Raw genomic sequence first — 19,973 nt, forward strand, 5'->3', positions numbered from 1 at the left:
ATCTGGTGCTCACCAGATTGTTCCTGGTGAGCACCAGATAGCTTCTGGTGCGCAATAGATCGTTTGTAGTGTGCACCACGTATTATCTGTTGCGCATCAGATAGTTTCAGGTGTGCACCATATACTATCTGTTGCTTACCAGATAGATTCTATTGAGCACCAAGTACCATCTGGTGCGCACCAGATAGTTTCAAATCATTTTATTTCTGTCGATGTCCCTTTAAGGCAGTGGTCTCAAACCGGTCCTCAAAGGGCCGCAGGGGGTACTGGATTTCATTCCAACCAAACGAGACAAATACCTTTTCACCAATCTGGTTTCTTACAAGTGTAATCAGTTGATTGCAATCAGGTGCTGCTTATGTTAGTAGAAACCTCATTGGTTGAACTGTTTGTGCTGGATCTGTTGGAACAAAAACCAGGACCCACTGCGGCCCTTTGTGGAGTCGGTTTGAGACCGCTGCTTTAAGGGCTCCGTAGTAAGAGGAGATTCTTGCGTCTTAAATTTGAAATCACTTAAATCAAGTACGTCGTAACCCGGGGACTAGCTGTATTTTAACTTAAAAACAACACACGATTAAAGATAAATGTTATATTCAAATATTTTGGCAATTTTTGGATGCTTATATTACGGTATTTATATTATAGATATATATGCTTATATTACGGTAGTTATTTTATAGACTGAATTTGAATGAAACACACTGAGGACATAGCCAAATTCCTTCACAACCTTTTACCAGAAGGTAATTTCAATTTAAAATTAGAATTTAGGAGCTTGTAACATTAAATTTATAACAGATGGCAATTTGTAATACACAAAAAAAAAAAAAAAGTTGAAAGTATGGAGCCCCTAAAGGGACATCGACAGAAATAACATAAATTTAGGCAATCTGTTGCGCACCAGAAACAATCTTGAAGACATTAGCATTATATAGCATTTAAGCTAGTGGACTTTTGCTATGAAAGTTAGCCAATTGTTGTAACATTAGCATTATAGAGCATTTAAGCTAGCGGACTTTTGCTATGCAATACAACAATTGGCTAACTTGCATTGCAAAAGTCCCCTAGCTTAAATGCTATATAATGCTAATGTCTACTATTTAGTTTCTGGTGTGCACCAGATTGCTTTTTTTTTTTTCTTTTCTTCAGTCGATGTCCTTTTTAGTTTTTGTACGCACTAAAAAGAGGAAAAATACAAACCTTGGACGATGAAGCGGAAGCCAAAGCTTCGAAGAGGCAGATAAGCGAAGACAGGCTGTTTCTGTGGTTGGCCTATAAAGTCACTTTCGGAGTTGTCAATGTTAAGCTGGAAGGCCAGGGCAAGCTCGGTCGATTCAACATTTTCTTTCAGCTTCAGGGGAAACAAATTTTTTGGATGGTTATTTTGAGGAACCTAAAGGCTTAATTCCGACTTACGCGGAAATTCGGTTAACATCACCAGCGTAGCAACGCAACGTGTTCGTAACACTGGGACTACCCGTATCCATTCTTGGTGGGAGCATATCGATAACCCCTTGGGCTACAAAGTATCGCGATATATCACCTTTTCGATGTATTGTTACACCCCTATTATACACACATATTTTACACTTGTTCCTTTTAAAATCTGGACTGATGATAGATTTATTTTTTGTGTTATTCATCATAAAAGTAAAAAAATCAATACAGAATTGGACACTCCGACATGCTGTTTAAAAAAGTCTTAACATATCTAAATTAGGGCTGTCAAAATTCTCGCGTTAACGAGCGGTAATTAATTTTTTAAATTAATCCCATTAAAATATTTGACGCAATTAACGCATAAATGCCCCGCTCAAACAGATTAAAATGACAGCATAGTAAAAGGTGTACTTGTTGTGTTTTTTTGGAGTTTTGCCGCCCTCTGCTGGTGCATGGGTGCGACTGATTTTATATGCTTCAGCACCCATGAGCATTGTGTAAGTAATTATTGACATCAACAATGGCGGGCTACTAGTTTATTTTTTGATTGAAAATTTTTACAAATTTTATTAAAAATATAAAATTACTAAACTTGTATTAAAATTTATCTTTTAAGAACTATAAGTCTTTCTATCCATGGACCCCTTTAACAGAATGTTAATAATGGTAATGCCATCTTGTTGATTTATTGTTATAATAAAGAAATACAGTACTTATGTACCGTATGTTGAATGTATATATCCATCTTGTGTCTTATCTTTCCATTCCAACAATAATTTACAGAAAAATATAGCATATTTTATAGATGGTTTGAATTGCGATTAATTGTGATCAATTACGATCAATTTATTTTTAAGCTGTAATTAACTTGATTAAAAAATTTAATGGTTTGACACCCCTAATCTAAATATATATATATATATTATGTCTATATATCTAAATATGAGTGTGTCTTTGCACTAAAATAACGGGAAGAAATGTGTGCATTACCCTCTTGGGCTGCAATGTCGTTTTGACCACTAGCCAGCGCTCTGTGCCATCCGAATGCTCGACCTCAATCACATTATGGTTCAGGTCTTTACGTGTCATTGTTACAAGGCGGTTCTCAGCCTGCGGGATTACAGAGAGAAACGAATGCACAAAAACAAAAGGAGTTAGACTCAGGACACTAAACAATAACACTGAATAAAAACATGCTGCATGATCACGTAGAACCTGATTTTTGATAGTGATGGAACGAAGCCGGTGTAGAAAGAGCAGAAGGGAAGGGTGCACGTCATGGAACAGGTTTTGGGTCTGATGGCTTTCAGAGCGGAGAGGAAGGCAGATCCTAGTTGTCCAGTCGCTAAAAGAATACATGTAGAGATTGAGAATGGCTTATTTTCACATTGTCAAACTTCCGATTAGCTCTTTTAAATACCACAGTGGTAAGAAAAAGTATCTGTACCTTTTGGAATTTCTCACATTTCTGCATAAAATCACCATCAAACATGATCTGATCTTTGTCAAAATCACACAGATGAAAAAAACAGTGTCTGCTTTGACTACAACGACCCATTTATAGGTTTTTATATTTTAATGAGGATAATATGCAAACAATGACAGAAGGGGGAAAAATAAGTGAACCATCACATTGAATATTTTGTGGCCCATCGATCAAGACTAATCTTGGCCCATTCTCCTTTAAAAAACTGCTGTAGTTCAGTCAGATTCCAGGGATGTCTGGACTGAATCACTGTCTTTAGGTCAAGCCGCAGCATCTGAATGGGGTTCAAGTCTGATCTTTGACTTGGCCACTCCAGAATATGTATTTTGTTCTTCTGAGACCATTCTGAAGTTGATTTACTTCCATGTTTTGGATCATTGTCTTGTTGCAGCATCCATCCTCTTTTTAGCTTCAACTGTCTGACAGACGGCCTCAGGTTTTTCTGGAAAACATTCTGATAACCTATTCAATTCATTCTTCTATTAATGCCTGCAATTTGTCCAGGCCCCGACGCAGCAAAACAGCCCCAAATCATGATGCTCCCACCATCATCCTTCACGGTGGAGATGAGTTGTTGATGTTGGTGAGCTGTTCCATTTTCCCTCCACACATGACGTTCCACTCCCAAACAATTCAACTTTGGTTTCATCAGTCCACAAAATATTTTGCCACAAATTCTGTGGAGTGTCCAAGTGCCTTTATGTAAATATTAAAAGAGCAACAATGTTTTTTTAGACAGCGGTGGCTTCCTCCGTGGAGTCCTCCCATAAACACCGTTCTTGGCCATTGTTTTACATATGCTGTAGTTGATGAGTGCACAGAGATATTGGACTGTGCCAAGCATACACTCTAGTGTTCTTTTTTACCTCTCTGAGTATTCTGCGCTGAACTCTTAAAATCATCTTTGGTAAGATGAGTAACAGATGATAAGTAACAGTGCCAAACTCCCTCCATTTGTAGACAACTTCTCTGACTTTCAATTGATGAACATCCAGACTTTTAGAGATGGTTTTGTATTCTTTCCCAGCTTTATACAAATCAATAATCCCTGATCGCAGGTCTTCAGACAGCTCTTTTGACCGAGCTATGATGCACATCAGACAATGCTTCTCATCAAGACAATTCTTACCATGCTGCTGCATACCATCTTGCTGATTTCAATTATTATTAGTAGTAGTAGTTTTTGTTTTCTTTTTATTTATTTATTTTTATTCTATTTGTTATTAAATTCGATTTTTATGTATAATTTTATTTCCGATTTTGATTGTCTTGGTTTTTACGTTGTATTGATTTAAATGTGATTTTTATGATCTTCATGTGATGTAAAGCACTTTGAATTGCCTTGTGTTGAATTGTGCTATATAAATAAATTTGCCTTGCCTTGCCTTGCCTTACAAGGTGTGTGTTTTATAGTGGGCGGGGCATCTTTAATCACTCATCAGTGATTGGGCATGCACTTGACTTGAATTATTTGGTAAAAATTGGTTTCAATTGCTCTTTAATTCACCTTAGGCAGAGGGTTCACCTACTTATTTTCCCCCCTCTGTCATTGTATGCATGCTATCCTCATTAAAATATGAAGACCTAAAAATGTTTGAGTGGTTTTAGTTAAAGCAAGCACAGTTTTTACATCTGTGTAATTTTGACAAAGATCAGATCACATTTGATGGTGATTTTATGCAGAAATGTGAGAAATTCCAAAAGGTTCAGATACTTCTTCATACCACTGTATATAGAAGTAGATGGTGCACCTTCAATGAATGGCCTATTTTAAAAACTGTTTCCATATAAAGGGTGCACCACATTATGAGGTACAGTAGTAGCAGTAGTAGTAGTGGTTAGGGTTTGCATTATGAATTCACTAGACGGAGCTACCCTAAAGTTGATGTCATACCAAGATTAACCAATATTGAACCATATGTAAAGCGTATCGGAGGCTTTTATAGGCTTATAGTGCAGAAAATACACTACTTTATGGTTTAGTAAACGGGTTGTGTAAAAAGTTAATAATGCTTATTGTCTAACACAATTCTATAATACTTCAGACAACCAGATATTCCATGTTCACTCAACGTTAAGCATTCATTCTGAGCTAACTTTACATGGGGCAATGAAATCAAAGCCTAAAAACACATCAGACCTGTTAAGAAATGGGTCTTTTAACAGCGGCTTCATGGGCGTGTCATCATCCATCCAGTGGGGTAGGATGTATCCCATAGGGCCACAGTTCTTGTCAAAAAACAAGTGGAAGCCATTGGAGTGAATCTCTGGGCGGTCTGTGACCTTGAACACTGACTTGAAGCCAATTCCTTTTTGTCCTGCAGAGACCAAAAGGACGCAGTCTTAAAAATGCTAGCGAATTAAAAAATGTGTTCTTCTGTGTCCAAGCTCGTAACTCGCATTTACCCTCTTTAAGCCTACTACAAAGTACTGTTGTAGAGAAAAGTCTGATAGTATATTTCCTAAAATTTCCTATTATGCTTAATAAACATATAATATCTACTGCGTAATAGAAATATACCTAAGAAACCATACAGTACATTCCTACCTATGTATCCATATTTGTGTTTGCCCTTGGTGCTTCGACCCACATCACATACAGCCTTGATGTTTGCCTCTTCGAAGCCAGTCTCGTTGTTGAGAATGGTGACGCAATCCCTCTCAACCACAAATGCCAGTGATGGAACAAAGTCAGGATCCGATGGGTAACTGTTGTCATCTGCATTCTGGAAACAAGGTGGTCGGAATGAGTCGTGGCTGCAGATGCAATACTACGTTCTCACATCTTCATTGTACCACAGCTACAACATCTAAGGAACGTCCGCAATGTGCCAAGGTGGTAACGCAAAGATTCAGCTTCAACACATGTGCAAATCAAAACAAAGCTAACTAAACCTGCTCATGTTACAGAGTTATGAAAGACCAAGTTTGAGAAGATAGTGGGCCATGTGGAGCCCACGTAGTTTTCCTAGCCCGGGTTTAGACACATTGCTAATACCACATCCCAAGGCGGAGCTATCCATGTGTGTATGTGTGTGTGTGTGTGTCTTGGTTGCAGTATTGGACAGATGCGTGTGAGCCTGGGACCAGGTGCAGTCGATCATCATTAACAGCCTATTTAAGGCAGTCCTTGGCCTCACTTCATTGCCAGTTAAACAACTTTACTCCACAAGTTTGTGACTCTAGCTTTCACTTTGATCCAAGATTTGTGTTTCTTCTATTCAGCTCACTCTGTCTCTGTTTACAGATCCTGCATTGCTCACCCGCCTTGACAGTTCACCTGCTCACTCGCCAAATGCCCGCCTGATCATTCGGACACGGACTGTGTTTGTATTTTGCAATTAACTATTGTTACCACTGCCAACTTGCCTGCCTTTTCTTCGCTTGGGTCCCACGCTCACCCAGAATCGTAACACATAGGGCAGTGGTGTCCAAACTATTCCACATAGGGCCGCAGTGGGTGCTGGATTTCATTCCTACCAAACGAGACTGCATCTTTTCACCAATCTGGTGTCTCACAAGTGTAATCAGTTGAGTGCAGTCAGGTGCTGCTTGTTTTAGCACAAACTTCATTGGTTAAACTGTCTGTGCTCGACTGGTAGGAACAAAAACCAGGACCCACAGTGGCCCTTGAGGACAGGTTTGGACACCCATGATTTAGGGCACAGGTGTCAAACCGATTCCAGAAAGGGCTAAGTGGGTGCAGGTTTGCTTTCCAACCAATGAAGAGGACACCTTTTCACCAATTAGATCTTTTACATGTGTAATCGGTTAAACTTTGTCAGGTGCTGCTTGTTTCAGCAGGAAGTTCATTGGTTAAACTCTCTGCGTTGTATTGGTTGGAACAAAATCCAGCACCCACTTGGCCCTTTCTGGAATCAGTTTGACACCTGTGACTTAGGTGGTGCAACTGCGCCTGGGCCTCTAAGGGGCCTGGTTTGTGGGCCTAAAGTGTGCTTCGTTGGGCAAGGGGAGGGTCAAACAGACAGGTAAGATTATGCTTGAAGCTGTAATATAGTGTTTTAAGTGTTAAAATATGTTTTGGTCGCTTGTCGGAGGAGCCTGCAAAAAAAATTTCCACTTGCACCACCCCCAAACAAACACATGTCGATCGTCTTGAAGGGCCCGTATGATATAAAGTACAGTAAAAACACCTGAATGAGTTCCAAAACAAAATGTGTGTCTTTGCTGTAGAGCTCAGTCGACAGGCGGTCCAAGCTCCTGCCAAGTCGGTCCTGGTTGGTTTTCATCAGGTTCTGACATTCAGCTGTCAGTTCCACACCAATGCCAAACTCATTTTTCCTGTTGTAAGAAGGAAAAGAGAATCAAAACATTGAATCGCTTCACCAGTAACAAGTATTTTTTGAAATTACAATCAAAACAAAAAATGAGCACAAACCTTATTTTTTCAATTATGGTTCTGTGGGAATCAAAAGTATGCTCTGGTTGACATGTAGCCGTCTCGCCTTCATTTAAATCTGGAAGTTCTGTCTGATTGCCGCACCCACTTTGGATCTCACTGTGGTTGTTTGTCAGTGAGGCAACAGACTCCTCTTTATCTGATTGTTCCTCCACGGGCTCTTCTCTTTCTAGGGCTGTATTACCTGTATTACGGCCATTAAAATAGTATCCACCTGTATTATATTTGCTCTTGTCAATTCAAAACAAGTTAGACAAAGACTTTATTTCTGTTAGTCACCTTGTTGAGGGCTCTGATTGAGATTAGAAGAGGTTTGAAGTTCTGTCTCGTCATCATTAAGACTCTCAAGTTCATTCATGTTCTGACCCGACAGACTACTGCTCTCAGAATCCACCACATTAGACTAAAATCATGAATTAACTTTTGTTAATGTGAACAAAGTAAGTACTGTAATGTCACCATAAAATTCAGCTTAACATGCTGTATATTGGTTGATTCAATGCAGATTTTCTTTAATAGTAATAGTTGTATTTACCTGTGTTTGGACTTTGGGCTCCACAACAGATCCTGAGTGTGAAGCACCATTTTGGAATTGTGACACTGTAAACTTTTTTTGGTAGTCCTTCACCCACTCAGTGATGCCCATGACTAATCCCAGTCGGTGCAAACAGTTCATGTGCCTTGGGTTTGACTTAGCCACAGTGATTAGAACCACTTTTGACTTTGTCTGACCCAGGACTCTGGATAACGGCTCTAAAAACACCTAAAGGGCACAGTCATGAAAGTTATTTTGGGAAACGTGCTATCCTGAAATAACAGTACCATCCACGTTTGTACTATCATTTGGGTCAAAGTTCATGGTCTGGTTACTGTCATTAACAGTAACAGCATTTGTATCATTTTCAGAGTAAAACTACTATAGTGATGGGGGAAAATATTATGTGATGCCTTAACATTAGCACATTATGCCTTTGTGATGTATGATTGCTTCTGTGACCTAGATTGTAACAACTTCTATTCACCTTGGGTCCCATAGTTAGGAGGGAATCTCACGAGATAACTTGTTTTGCACCATAGTACGCGCTTGAGTCCCATAGTTAGGAGGGAATCTCACGAGATAACTTAAATAAACATTCTACTCTAACCGCTGGGAGCCTCAACTGGGGGGGAATCTCATACCCTTATGGGGGGCGGAGTCTCACGAGTTCGGGTGGTGCGTTTTCGTGGGGGCAGGGAGTGGCCACCCGTGTCCCCGCGTCAGACGTTCCTATAAGAGTCGGGAGATTCGCCAAACTCCCCGGAAGTCTGCCAGAGGATCACGTACGGGTCGCTTGGCTTTGTTCCTTCGCCGCTTTGCCGGAGCGTTTGGCTCCCTGCTCATTTGTCAACGGTAAGCGATTTTCATTGTTAAGGAACATTTTGTTGTGCTGTAATGGTAACGCGGGGATTCTGGGATTGACAAACTAGATCTAACGTCATCGTTACCATTTGTTTGATACTTGTTGCTTGCTCTTGTGGGAGTGTAATCAATAAATCTCATTTATTCTGCATTTTCTAATCAATAAACATCGTCTATTGAGCAAAAGTTTGCTGGTTGCTGACTCACCGCGAACCCGGAAATTTCGGAAAACATAAAGTAAATTATGAATAAGAAAAGCCCGATGATACTAATTCCATTCACCTAAACTAGAATAGACACCCTGTGGAACCTTCAATGTATAACATGATCCATTCCATTACTTAATAATTAAGTACCGTATTATTCAGATAATAAGTCTCTTTTTTTTTTCTTTTCGTAGTTTGGCCCGGCATGTGACTTATTCCCTGTAACAATTTATGTGTGAAATTATTAACATTTTTATATCATTTCAAATGTTATTTTTAAACTAAAACACAAGAGGGCGCTAAAAGCGTGGGTTTCAACATTAGAGGTAACTTATAAAAACAACTGAGAAGGGCTTAACAAAATGGCACTGAAAAGAAAATCATATACTGCAGATTACGAGCTGCAAGTAGTAAAATATGTAGCCGAAAACGGTAATAGAGAAGGATTAAGAAAGTTTGGAGTTGGCGAGAAACTTGATAGGGACTGGTGAAATGCAGTTTTTATTCTTACTGAAATCAGGAAAACAAAAAAAGCTAATCTTGGGCTAAAAACTAGGTGGCCATAGATATAAATCTGAATAGCTGTGTTACGTCAACATACCGAGCAGGTTCTCAGTTCGTTGTTTTTGCGTCACATAACGTTAGCATATAGTACACTTATTCAGCCTGTGTTTTCTCTTCTATTTTTATTCTAAACTGCTTTTCAAGATGACATGTCTGTTCTTGGTATTGGATTTTATCAAAAATCCGACTTATACTCCAGTGCAACTTATATACTGTATGTCTTTTTCCTCTTCATTGCGCATGTTTTGGCTGGTGCGACTTATAGTCTGAAAATCTGGTAGTTAAAATTTCAGAAGAACAGTTCAGATTAAAAATGTGGACGTAAATTGAATTATTTTTGCCCAACTTACATTTGAATATTCTTAACTGCCACATACGTGTCAAATGAGACACGCCATTTTATCCTTAGTGTTGTGATTAGTCTTATGGAGGGTATAACAGGACAACCAAACAATTCCTAGCTACAATAGCACATGTTATCAAGACAGTGTTGGTTTAACGCCACATTTTTCTCTCTAAATACACTTAGGGATGAACATTTGGCTAAATTAACTTGACCATTTACTGTATATCTGGATATATAACTACAGTATATCGATATTATATTTTTTCTGTGTGTATAAAACAGTGCAACTAACCTGCTTCAAAAGAGCCTGACAGATTCTGTTTGGAATTCTAGCCAAACAATCCAATAGGAAAATAGCCGCCGTGCTATAACATGATATGTCCTTGTCAGACCGAGAGAGATCTAAAGAGAGAAAAAATACATTTAGCAGTATAATATACAGTGATACTTCAATGTACGAAATTAATTCGTTCCTGCTTTCGTATCATGATTTAATTTGTTCCAAGCTCCATTAAAAGTCATGTACTCTAATTCCGTCTTTATTTGTAACAATTTGTCGCTCCCTGGTGGCGCCTAACTGTAACTAATTTGTTAGGCTCGTTCTACAGACATTATGACATGACTACTCGAACTCATAATGAATTTTCTCTGAATGAATTTTTCGTGTACTGAAGCTTTCGCATCTCAATTTACAACAATAGTTTGGTAGAGTAGGCAAAAAATTACTCAATTAAGAGTAGCGTTACTTCGAAATAATATTACCCAAGTAAAAGTAGTTAGACAAAAATTTACTCAAGTAAAAGTGAAAACACATTAGTTGAAAAAAAATTAGCAACATTCTGAGTAACTGCTTACAATTATTACTTTTTTAAAAAATGGTATGTTTCTTTTCTCAGCACAACTTCATCGTTATGAACTGTTATTATGATACTATACTATAAGCTATTACAAGACCATATTAGGCCAAAATGATGACACAAAAATCATCGAATTCCGACCAGAACAACAATATGAAACACCATCTGTCCAAAGAGTATGACTGCCCTGTAGTGGAGAAAAAACATTGTTAACTCTGATTGATATATATATTTGGAGTCATTTGGTTAGTGTTTCGACGTCTCATTGGTGAAACTGAGAAGGCCACTGTCGGCATTTCTGGCCACAATAAAGTCAATAAGTAGAATAAAGACGAAAAATGTAACAAATCTAGTGTAGCCAAAAGTAGTCGGGTAAGAGTAGTGTTTCTTCACAAATCTACTCAAGTATGGCTGCAGCTATCGATTATTTTAGTAGTTTATTAATCGATGAACAAGTTAGTTCGAAAAATCCAGTAATCGGATAAGGACATAAATATTAAAATACCTGAGCCTCAAACGGTTTAAAAAAAAATAAATAAATGAGGATCAAAGTGCAACAAAAGAACAATAGGCATAGCAAAAGTCCGCTAGCTTAAATGCTATAAAAAGCTAACTTTTTTTTTTTTACAATGCTCTTAAAAAATGGCTCAAACACACATTCCCACAAAAAACGTTAACTATACCTTTAAACTAAATTACAAATGCATTAAAAAACATTAGCTCAAACAAAAACTTAGCTTATGTTGGTCTTAACAGAGCGCAGCTAGATTCAACCATGTGAAATGAGTTATGTCATATTCACTGTTGCTACGAGAGGGCATTATATCCCCACAAATCAATAAAACTAAATGCAAACACTTTCAAAACAAACCATTTCCACCCAACTTTAATTAAACGAATACTCGAAGCAGCAAAATTTAATTCGAATCTTTTTTCTAATCGAAATACTCAAGTTAATCAATTAATCGTTGCAGCACTATACTCAAGTAAAAGTAAAAACTATTTCGTGGTAAAACTAAGAAGTACAGTACATTTTTCTCAAGAAGTTACTCAAGTAAATTAGTGCTGCAACAATTAATCGATTAACTCGAGTATTCGATTAGGTAAAAAAGCTCAAATTAAATTTTGCTGCTTCGAGTGTTCATTTCATTAAAGTGGCTTTGTAAGTGTTTGTTTTGAAAGTGTTTGCATTTAGTTGTATTGATTTGGGTGGATACACTGCCTCTAGTCTGCCTCATTTCACATGGCCGAATCCAGCTGCTCCCTGGTAAGACCAATATAAGCTAAGTTTTTGTTGAGCAAAAATTTTTTTAATTAATTCGTAATTTATTTTATAGGTATATTCAGCCTTTTATTGTGGGAGTATGTGTTCGAACCATTTGTTAAGAGCATTGCAACAAAAAAATTAAAATAAATAAACGTTAGCATTTTATAGCATTTAAGCTAGCGGACTTTTGCTATGCAAGTTAGCCAATTGTTCTGTACATAAATCCTCGTTTATTTATTGTTTTTTATAACATTTTAGGCTCAGCTCAGGTATTTTATTTTTTTTATGTTCCTTATTCGATTACTCGATTATTCGAACTAACTAGTTCATCGATTAATCGACTACTAAAATAATCGATAGCTGCAGCCCTAAAGTAAATGTAACGTGTTACTACCCACCTCTGACTACTATTATATGCCGGTATAAACATAACACAGTACGTTTGCATTTTAAATAAAAAACATTTGAGTTGAATTTGATGCCGCTACCTTCTTTAGCAACAGCTGCAGCCAAGGAAGTCTGAATATGATTAGCCAGGAGCGCCGTGGGAGCATTTGCGATGCCGTCGGCTACAACAATGGAAACTAGATGGCCAGCTGTCCCCACCGGATCAAGGGTCATGGCGGCATTGGAGAAATACTTGTCTCCTGTGTTTGTTGTAATCTTGAGCAGCAAACCTGGTGCCACTTCCAACGCTGCCAGTCCTGTATTGGCTAAATTATTGGTTAAACACTGTTAACGGAGGCAACAAAATTCTGCATCAGTACTGCACTGTTGCCGAAATACCAACCTGCGTTTCTTTCGATGAAGTCTTTCAGGGAGCCATGAAAAGGTTTGAATACAAGATCCCATTGACTCCATTCACGTAAATTCTCTAGCAGCGGACAAGACTGCAAACTGGCTAACGCCTGGACCAATGACATCTCGCCAAGTGGCCCCACTTCTTCACAACCACTTTTAGCACTGGTGATAGTAGAGAGGAAATGCATAGGTGAGACTAGGAATTAGACAAATGGAGTTTGATTTTTTTATCAATATCAAGACTTAACCATGAAGTGTCATGCTTGGCAAACAACGTAGACTCATAAAAGACTTGGTTTGGGCCTCCTCCAGCTAGTTTTTTCTGGCATTGGACAAGTTTGGCCAGTGTCTGTAGTGAGCCGTAGCCCAAGTCACGAATGTCCTGCACTCCGTAATGGGACCGCAACGCCAGCTCGATTTGGGACAACTGAGAAAATTCAGATGAAAACAATATTTTTACACTTCATAATCATTTATTGTGCTGTGTACCCTCTGTTTACAGAACCGTTTTCTTCCAGTGAGAGACAACGAGAACCAAAAGTAGTATTTGTCATGTGGCAAAATGGATTTTGCCATGTGGCACTTTTTTCCCAAGTGGCAAAATTGATTCTGCCATGTGGCAAAATGGATTTTGCCAAGTGGCATTTTTTTTTGCCTTGTGGCATTTTTTTCCCCAAGTGGCAAAATGGATTTTGCCATGTGGCATTTTTTTTGCCATGTGGCAAAATGGATTTTGCCATATGGCATTTCTTTTGCCTTGTGGCAAAATAGATTTTGCCATGTGGCATTTTTTTGCCATGTGGCAAAATGGATTTTGCCATGTGGCATTTTTTTTTGCCATGTGGCAAAATTGATTTTGCCATGTGGCATTTTTTTGCCATGTGGCAAAATGGATTTTGCCATGTGGCATTTTTGGCCATGTGGCAAAATTGATTTTGCCATGTGGCATTTTTTTTTGCCATGTGGCAAAATGGATTTTGCCATGTGGCATTTTTTTGCCATGTGGTATTTTTTTCTTTGCCATGTGTAATTTTTTTTGCCATGTGGCAAAATTGATTTTGCCATGTGGCATTTTTTTTGCCATGTGGCAAAATTGATTTTGCCATGTGGCATTTTTTTTGCCATGTGACAAAATTGATTTTGCCATGTGGCATTTTTGGGGGGGGGGGGGGGGGTTACATGGCATTTTTTGGGATATATGGCAGTTTTGCAGGCCATGCACGACCCTGCCATTGACGACTATGCACATCCAAATTTTCCATTTATTTTAAATGGCAGAAAAAAAGTGTGGCTGTGATTTTTGGCCATCCACTTACCATTACAGCACACTGACATTCAACGGACACCCAAGTTAGCCTATGCCATTGACGGCTACGCTCGTCCAGATTTTCAATTCATTTTAAATGGCAGAAAAACATGTGTGGCTGTGATTTTTGACCATGAATGGAAAATTTGGACGCGCATGGCCGTCAATGGCATGGTTGTGCATGGCCTGCAAAACTGCCAGATACCCCCCAAAATGCCGTATACCCCCCAAAAAATGCCACATGGCAAAATATATTTTGTCACAAACCAAAAAAAAAAAAGCCACATGTCAAAATCCATTTTGCCAAATGGCAATAAAAATGCCACATGGCAAAATATATTTTGCCACATGGCAAAAAAATGCCACATGGGACAATCCATTTTGCCACATGGCAAAAAATTTTTTTGCCACATGGCAAATACCACTTTTGGTTCTAGGCCCTGCTACTTCCAGTGGTGATAATGTCACACTGCACGTTAATGTACATCTTTTAAAGGGACTTTTCTACTCCAATCATGCTCCAGCAATGCCCTGATGAGTACATAAAGCCCTGACTTTTCAATTGAGACTGCCCCCAAGAGCCCCTTTCTCTTACGCACCACTGTTTCGCCTTGTCGCTGCTTGGCAAAATCACTTTTTTAACCCACTTAAGACTTGCTACTAACTGTTTTTACTAAGGCTGCAACAACTAATTTGTTAAAATCGATTAATAAATTAGTTGCCAACGAATTTGATAATCGATTTTTACCAACAACTATAAGCAGTCCCGTTTGCGTCCTTGTTTATGTGTAATGTGAGGCTACACACGCGGCAGTGATTAGAGCAAGAAAGAGAGAGAGTTCGCTGCTACACTCAGGTTTGGTTGCAGAATCAATATTACGTAGTGTCGAGAGTTCGGTTGTCTTTTGTGTTGTTAGATCCAGCGTGGCTCCGTCAGAGCTGAGTACATGAAGCCAATTGTACTGTTTGTATTCTTTGTTGACGAGACGTCACTACCTAGCATGGAGCTGTAAGCTAGTTAGCAATTATGCTAATCAGTATCCGTTTGTATTGTGTTTCGGAGAAGCATATTAGCACTTGAGTTATTGTTAGATAGTAAAGTTTTCTCGTTTCTTTTTTATAAAGAAACCATACACATAAACCATTTAATATAATAGTCTGCTTTCAACACAAATTGAAAATTGTCATACGAGAGACTGTGCTTTGAAATGTTTTTAGACGGGAACTCACTTCAGCTTGACCATCCGATGAATTTTGCCCACACTGTTTGATGAATTCGAATATGTCTTGTTTGGTGGGTCTGAAGAAACTCCTTGCGCCTTTCAAGCCACAACTTCTCAGAGGCAAAGTTGAACCGAATACATCTTCCAACAGCTGCAGTCAACACAACATTGAAAATTCTTTCAAGGACTGAATTAACTAGAGTTGTCCGGTAATTACTTTTTAAACGATATCTCGATATTATCCAACTCCGAAAATGCGATCCCGAAAAAAAAAACGATAACGATGTATGCGGTCGTGGACTTAATATGTTATGGCTAATTGTATTGTGATGCCCCACTCAATGCTTTAATAATGATAAATGTAACAACTTCAAGATTTTCCAAATACAGTGATTCCTCGTTTTTCACGGTTAATGGGGACCTCAACCCCCTCCCCCCACTCCATGATAATCAAAAATCTGTAAAGTTGAGGCAGAGCTTATTTACAACATTTGTGTGTGTGTGTGTGTGTGTGTGTGTGTGTGTGTGTGTGTGTGTGTGTGTGTGTGTGTGTGTGTGTGTGTGTAAGGCTGCAGCTATCGATTATTTTAGTAGTCGATTAATCGATGAACTACTTAGTTCGAATAATCGAGTAATCAGATAAGAAACATAAAAAAATAAAATACCTTAGCTGAGCCTCAAATGGTATAGAAAATAAACAAATAAATAAGAATCTAGGTACAACAAAAGATTTTATTTATACAATGCTCTAAACAAATGGTTCAGACACATATTCCTACAAAAATTGGCTGAATATACCTTTAAACTAAATTACGAATGCATGAACAAAAACATTAGCTCAAACAAAAACTCAGTTTATGTTGGTCTTAACAGGGAGCAAACGGATTCCGCCATGTGAATGAGGCAGACTACAGGGGAGTGTATCCACCCAAATCAATAAAACTGAAGGCAAACACTTTCAAAACAAACCATTACAACGCCACTTTAATTAAACAAATACTCGAAGCAGCAAAATTTAATTCGAATATTTTTTTCTAATCAAATACTCGAGTTAATCGATTAATCGTTGCAGCACTATGTGTGTGTTCAATGTATTTATTCAGATTTGGCATTGAAAAGATACATATGAGACATGCTTTTCCCTTTTTATCTCCAAACTTAAAAAAATATGTATGTGTATATTTTAATAAATGGTTTTTAAGAACTTCAAATGTAATAATTATAATAAGTTTTAGACATGTTACTCTACGACCGAATTATTTTTAGACAAGAATAATGTAGAAAAATGCTTGTCTTTGTTAAATGCTTCATTGAGTGAGTTCACCCAAATCCGCTCACGCTGCTCACTTACACACACACACAATGAGTTGCCACAGTATACTACCGCTAGTGTTTAACAAGCTAAATGTCTCGGCGCCTTTTAAGGTAGCGCTCCCAAGCTTCTCTGGCAAGATCAATGCCTGTCAATCATTGATAACGTTCGCAACTCCAACTGCCTGCTGAGCAAGAAAAGCAGCAGGTGGATGATTGAAAGGCTGTACGTGATCAGATCGGGACATCTTTATAAAATACTGTATTTTTTAATTGAAAAATCAGCAATGGACTAAGCGAGAGAAGTTTGAAGTGCGAAGTAGCGAGGCATCACTGTAAACATTCTTTACAATTTTACTATGAAGTGAAATGAATCTGCCCTAATTTCCTGAACCCTGACATAACAAATCCCATGCATCTTAGTTTGGAGACATCTAATGGTCAATAAGCATTACTGCTCTGCTAAGCTGTGACCAGCCGTTTTACAAAGGCAGAAGGCTTCTACATTCACTTTGAAGGCAACGTGCATATTGGCCCAAAACCAATTTCGATATTTCCTATCATTTTAAAATACTTTTATCGATATCGGACAACTCTACAATTGACAATTGGCAGTGTTTACAGTGCACTTGGTACCTGTATGTGTTTAACCAGAAAACCCAAGAAGCTGCCTTGACCCAAGGAAGGAAAGTCTTTGACTTTGAAGTGCTTGGTCAATTTCCCCTCTAAGATGGCAATATCAGCCAAATGATTGGCCGAGTTCATCGAGGAAAGGCTCTCTTTTAGGTACTGTTTCACTTTGCCTGAAAGACAGAAACATAATAAAGGGACTTGGTTGTGACTAGGCATGTGCCGGTATGATATTTTGACGGTACGATAACCGTGAGCAAAAATACCGCGGTTTCACGGTATCACGGTATTGCAATTATAGCTCCAAAAAATTATGAGATGTATGGGTAAAAAAAAATTAACTTTTTTCCATTGAACATGATTATTTTTTTCAGACCATAGTTGCAAATTGAAACATGAATATATTGTTAAAATAAATAAATTATCAATTAAAAAAATATTTTAAATAAAATTAAACTAAATATAACTCATAGACTATACTCACAGCCACAGCTCAAGTTGCTCAAGATTAGAGCAAGAACAAAATAATTTCTATAAAAAAGTAAAAACACTTCTGAATAAATTTTTAAAAAAATTTATACTGCATGACTTTTTTTTGGAGGGTGGAAAAGCTTAAGTGAAGTTTCGCCATTTTCAGCCACTCTGTCAACTCTAGTCTACATGATGTCATCCCTTTGTGTTAAAAAGAACAAAGAATTCATAAGTTAGTTAAAAATGTATACGTTAGTTAAAATGTCAATTTTGTTGTGGAAAGGTTTCATCTAAAAAATAAAATAAAATTTAAAAAGAAAAACATTGGGAGTGAGACCTCTCCATGATCCAGCGAACGTGGATTTGTGCTTAGGGCAAGATCATCTTTCGCAATTAGCGATCTTTGACGCTATCACTTTTTCACCTTCATTCAAGCGAATCAAGCTTGTTTTCTCACTCTGCGGCTGTCACACTCAACGAAGTTGCTCTCCCAGGTAAGCCTAGGCTAGCAATCATCTTTGTAAGCTTTTAGTTAGTTTGTATATTGAATTTATAAGGAAAATGTGTGTTTTGTTTTTGGCGAACTTTTTCCATGGTGCTAATCTGTTGAAGCTACTCACATGGAAAAATCTAATTGTACAACATTTTAAATGTATTCATTTTGTATATTACACTTAACACGATTTGAGAGCTCAATAAATTGAAAAACAGTACGCCTTATGTTTGGAGTATTTGTATTTGGGTTAGCTGGCTGGCTAGCCGATAGCGTCACTTTCACACACAGCAAAAAACGGGAGGGGGTGAGCGCTGCTGCGCCAAGCCGCTTCTGGCTGCATTTTTGACACAAGAAAAATAGCGAATACCGTACTACGGTCTGACGGAAAATTTTAGTGGTTTTGAAACCGCGACGTTTTCACACCACGGTAAACCGTGAAACCGGTAACCGGCACATGCCTAGTTGTGACAGTACATTTTAAGTAGGCATGCGCCGGTTACTGGTTTCAAGATTTACCATGGTATGGAAACGTCAAGGTTTCAAAGCCGTCATACCGTAGTAATGTATTAGCTATTTTTTATGTCCCAAAAATGCAGCGAGAAATGGCTTGGAGCTGCAGCACTCACCTCTGCTCCTTTCGGTTTTTGCTCTGTTGGTGACACTGCTGGTGCTGTCGAAACTACACCCTTCACCCTTAAAAAAGTCTAGTCTAGTATGGGAGTATTTTGGCTACCGAAAAGAAACAGACGGCCGCGGCTTAGAGGAGGAAGGACAGCCGACGTGCAAGACATGCTTTCACATTTATGTGACCATCATCCGTCACTTTACACAAAATTTAAGGTAAGTTAACCCTGTGATGAACGTTTCCCACCAGCTACGAGAGTTCACTTCAGAGTGTTTCGTGTGTCTAGCGATGGTCAAACAAATACTATAATGTAAGCTTGTTAACGTGGCTAGTTAGCGTGCCAAGACAGCTAACTAGTTTCGTCGCTACCATTACCCTACTTTTGTAAAGTCGTCCGCCATTGTAAACATCTGTTCAAAATAACATTTTCATAATACAGCCTATGGTGTTTTTTTTCTCTGTGGCGACTTTCTGTGTTGATAGAGGTTTGGTGTGTGTGTGTGTGTATAATATGTAAATAATGATACGAGTCATACACACGTGCTCTGTCTCTTTCTCTCGCTCTCCATTAATATTCAACTAATATTATTCATAATTATATTGACGGGACAGATTCCCCAGATACTGCGCTACGCCTTCAAGTAGGAGGCTGTCCTACTCCGCTTCAGCATTCGGTCAAATTCGGTCACAGTTATTCTCTAAACCAGTACTTCTCAAATGGTGGGGCACGCCCCCCCCAGGGGGGCGCAGAGCGATGCCAGGGGGGGCGCGAGTGACCTCGGGGAACATGCTTTTTTTTTTTTTTTTTTTTTTTTGCCGTACTAGAATAAAGTGTACTTGCACATCCACTCCGTGGGTGGCAGTGGCGCTCCCATTTTCAAAGTGCGTGCAGTATTTTTGAAGTAAGCAAGAGCACACGGAAGAGACTCATGCAGAGCTGGACTCACGCAGCGACCCACTGTCTTCTTCGGTTCTCACGTGTCCGGCCGAGAAGTGCCGTTTTCGGCTTGGGATCGTCACGACCACCGCCCTCACCTACGGTTCTCCCTCGGCCGCCGAGAATGCGCTTTTTTCGGGCCGTTTGCCTTTGACTTTTAATATAGTGGGAAATGAGGAAAGACCACT

At 38.7% G+C, this 19,973-nt stretch overlaps 1 protein-coding gene across 1 annotated transcript in view; it reads right to left on the reverse strand.

Moving 5' to 3' along the window:
• The window catches only part of wu:fj29h11 (uncharacterized), a 101,897-nt gene that overhangs the window by 44,052 nt on the left and 37,872 nt on the right, over window positions 1–19,973 (reverse strand). Inside the window, exons 11-25 of the mRNA XM_057826172.1 lie at window positions 17,263–17,429; window positions 15,323–15,466; window positions 13,035–13,213; window positions 12,776–12,948; window positions 12,474–12,698; window positions 10,154–10,263; window positions 7,882–8,109; window positions 7,626–7,749; window positions 7,326–7,530; window positions 7,081–7,228; window positions 5,475–5,652; window positions 5,067–5,244; window positions 2,656–2,785; window positions 2,431–2,550; window positions 1,201–1,351 (exon numbers count right to left, since the gene is read on the reverse strand). Of these exons, the coding sequence (XP_057682155.1) occupies window positions 1,201–1,351; window positions 2,431–2,550; window positions 2,656–2,785; window positions 5,067–5,244; window positions 5,475–5,652; window positions 7,081–7,228; window positions 7,326–7,530; window positions 7,626–7,749; window positions 7,882–8,109; window positions 10,154–10,263; window positions 12,474–12,698; window positions 12,776–12,948; window positions 13,035–13,213; window positions 15,323–15,466; window positions 17,263–17,429 (2,460 nt within the window). The remainder of the gene's footprint in view (window positions 1–1,200; window positions 1,352–2,430; window positions 2,551–2,655; window positions 2,786–5,066; window positions 5,245–5,474; window positions 5,653–7,080; window positions 7,229–7,325; window positions 7,531–7,625; window positions 7,750–7,881; window positions 8,110–10,153; window positions 10,264–12,473; window positions 12,699–12,775; window positions 12,949–13,034; window positions 13,214–15,322; window positions 15,467–17,262; window positions 17,430–19,973) is intronic.

Source organism: Corythoichthys intestinalis, chromosome 21, assembly GCF_030265065.1.
Source record: "Corythoichthys intestinalis isolate RoL2023-P3 chromosome 21, ASM3026506v1, whole genome shotgun sequence".
In the NCBI taxonomy this organism is placed as follows: domain Eukaryota; kingdom Metazoa; phylum Chordata; class Actinopteri; order Syngnathiformes; family Syngnathidae; genus Corythoichthys; species Corythoichthys intestinalis.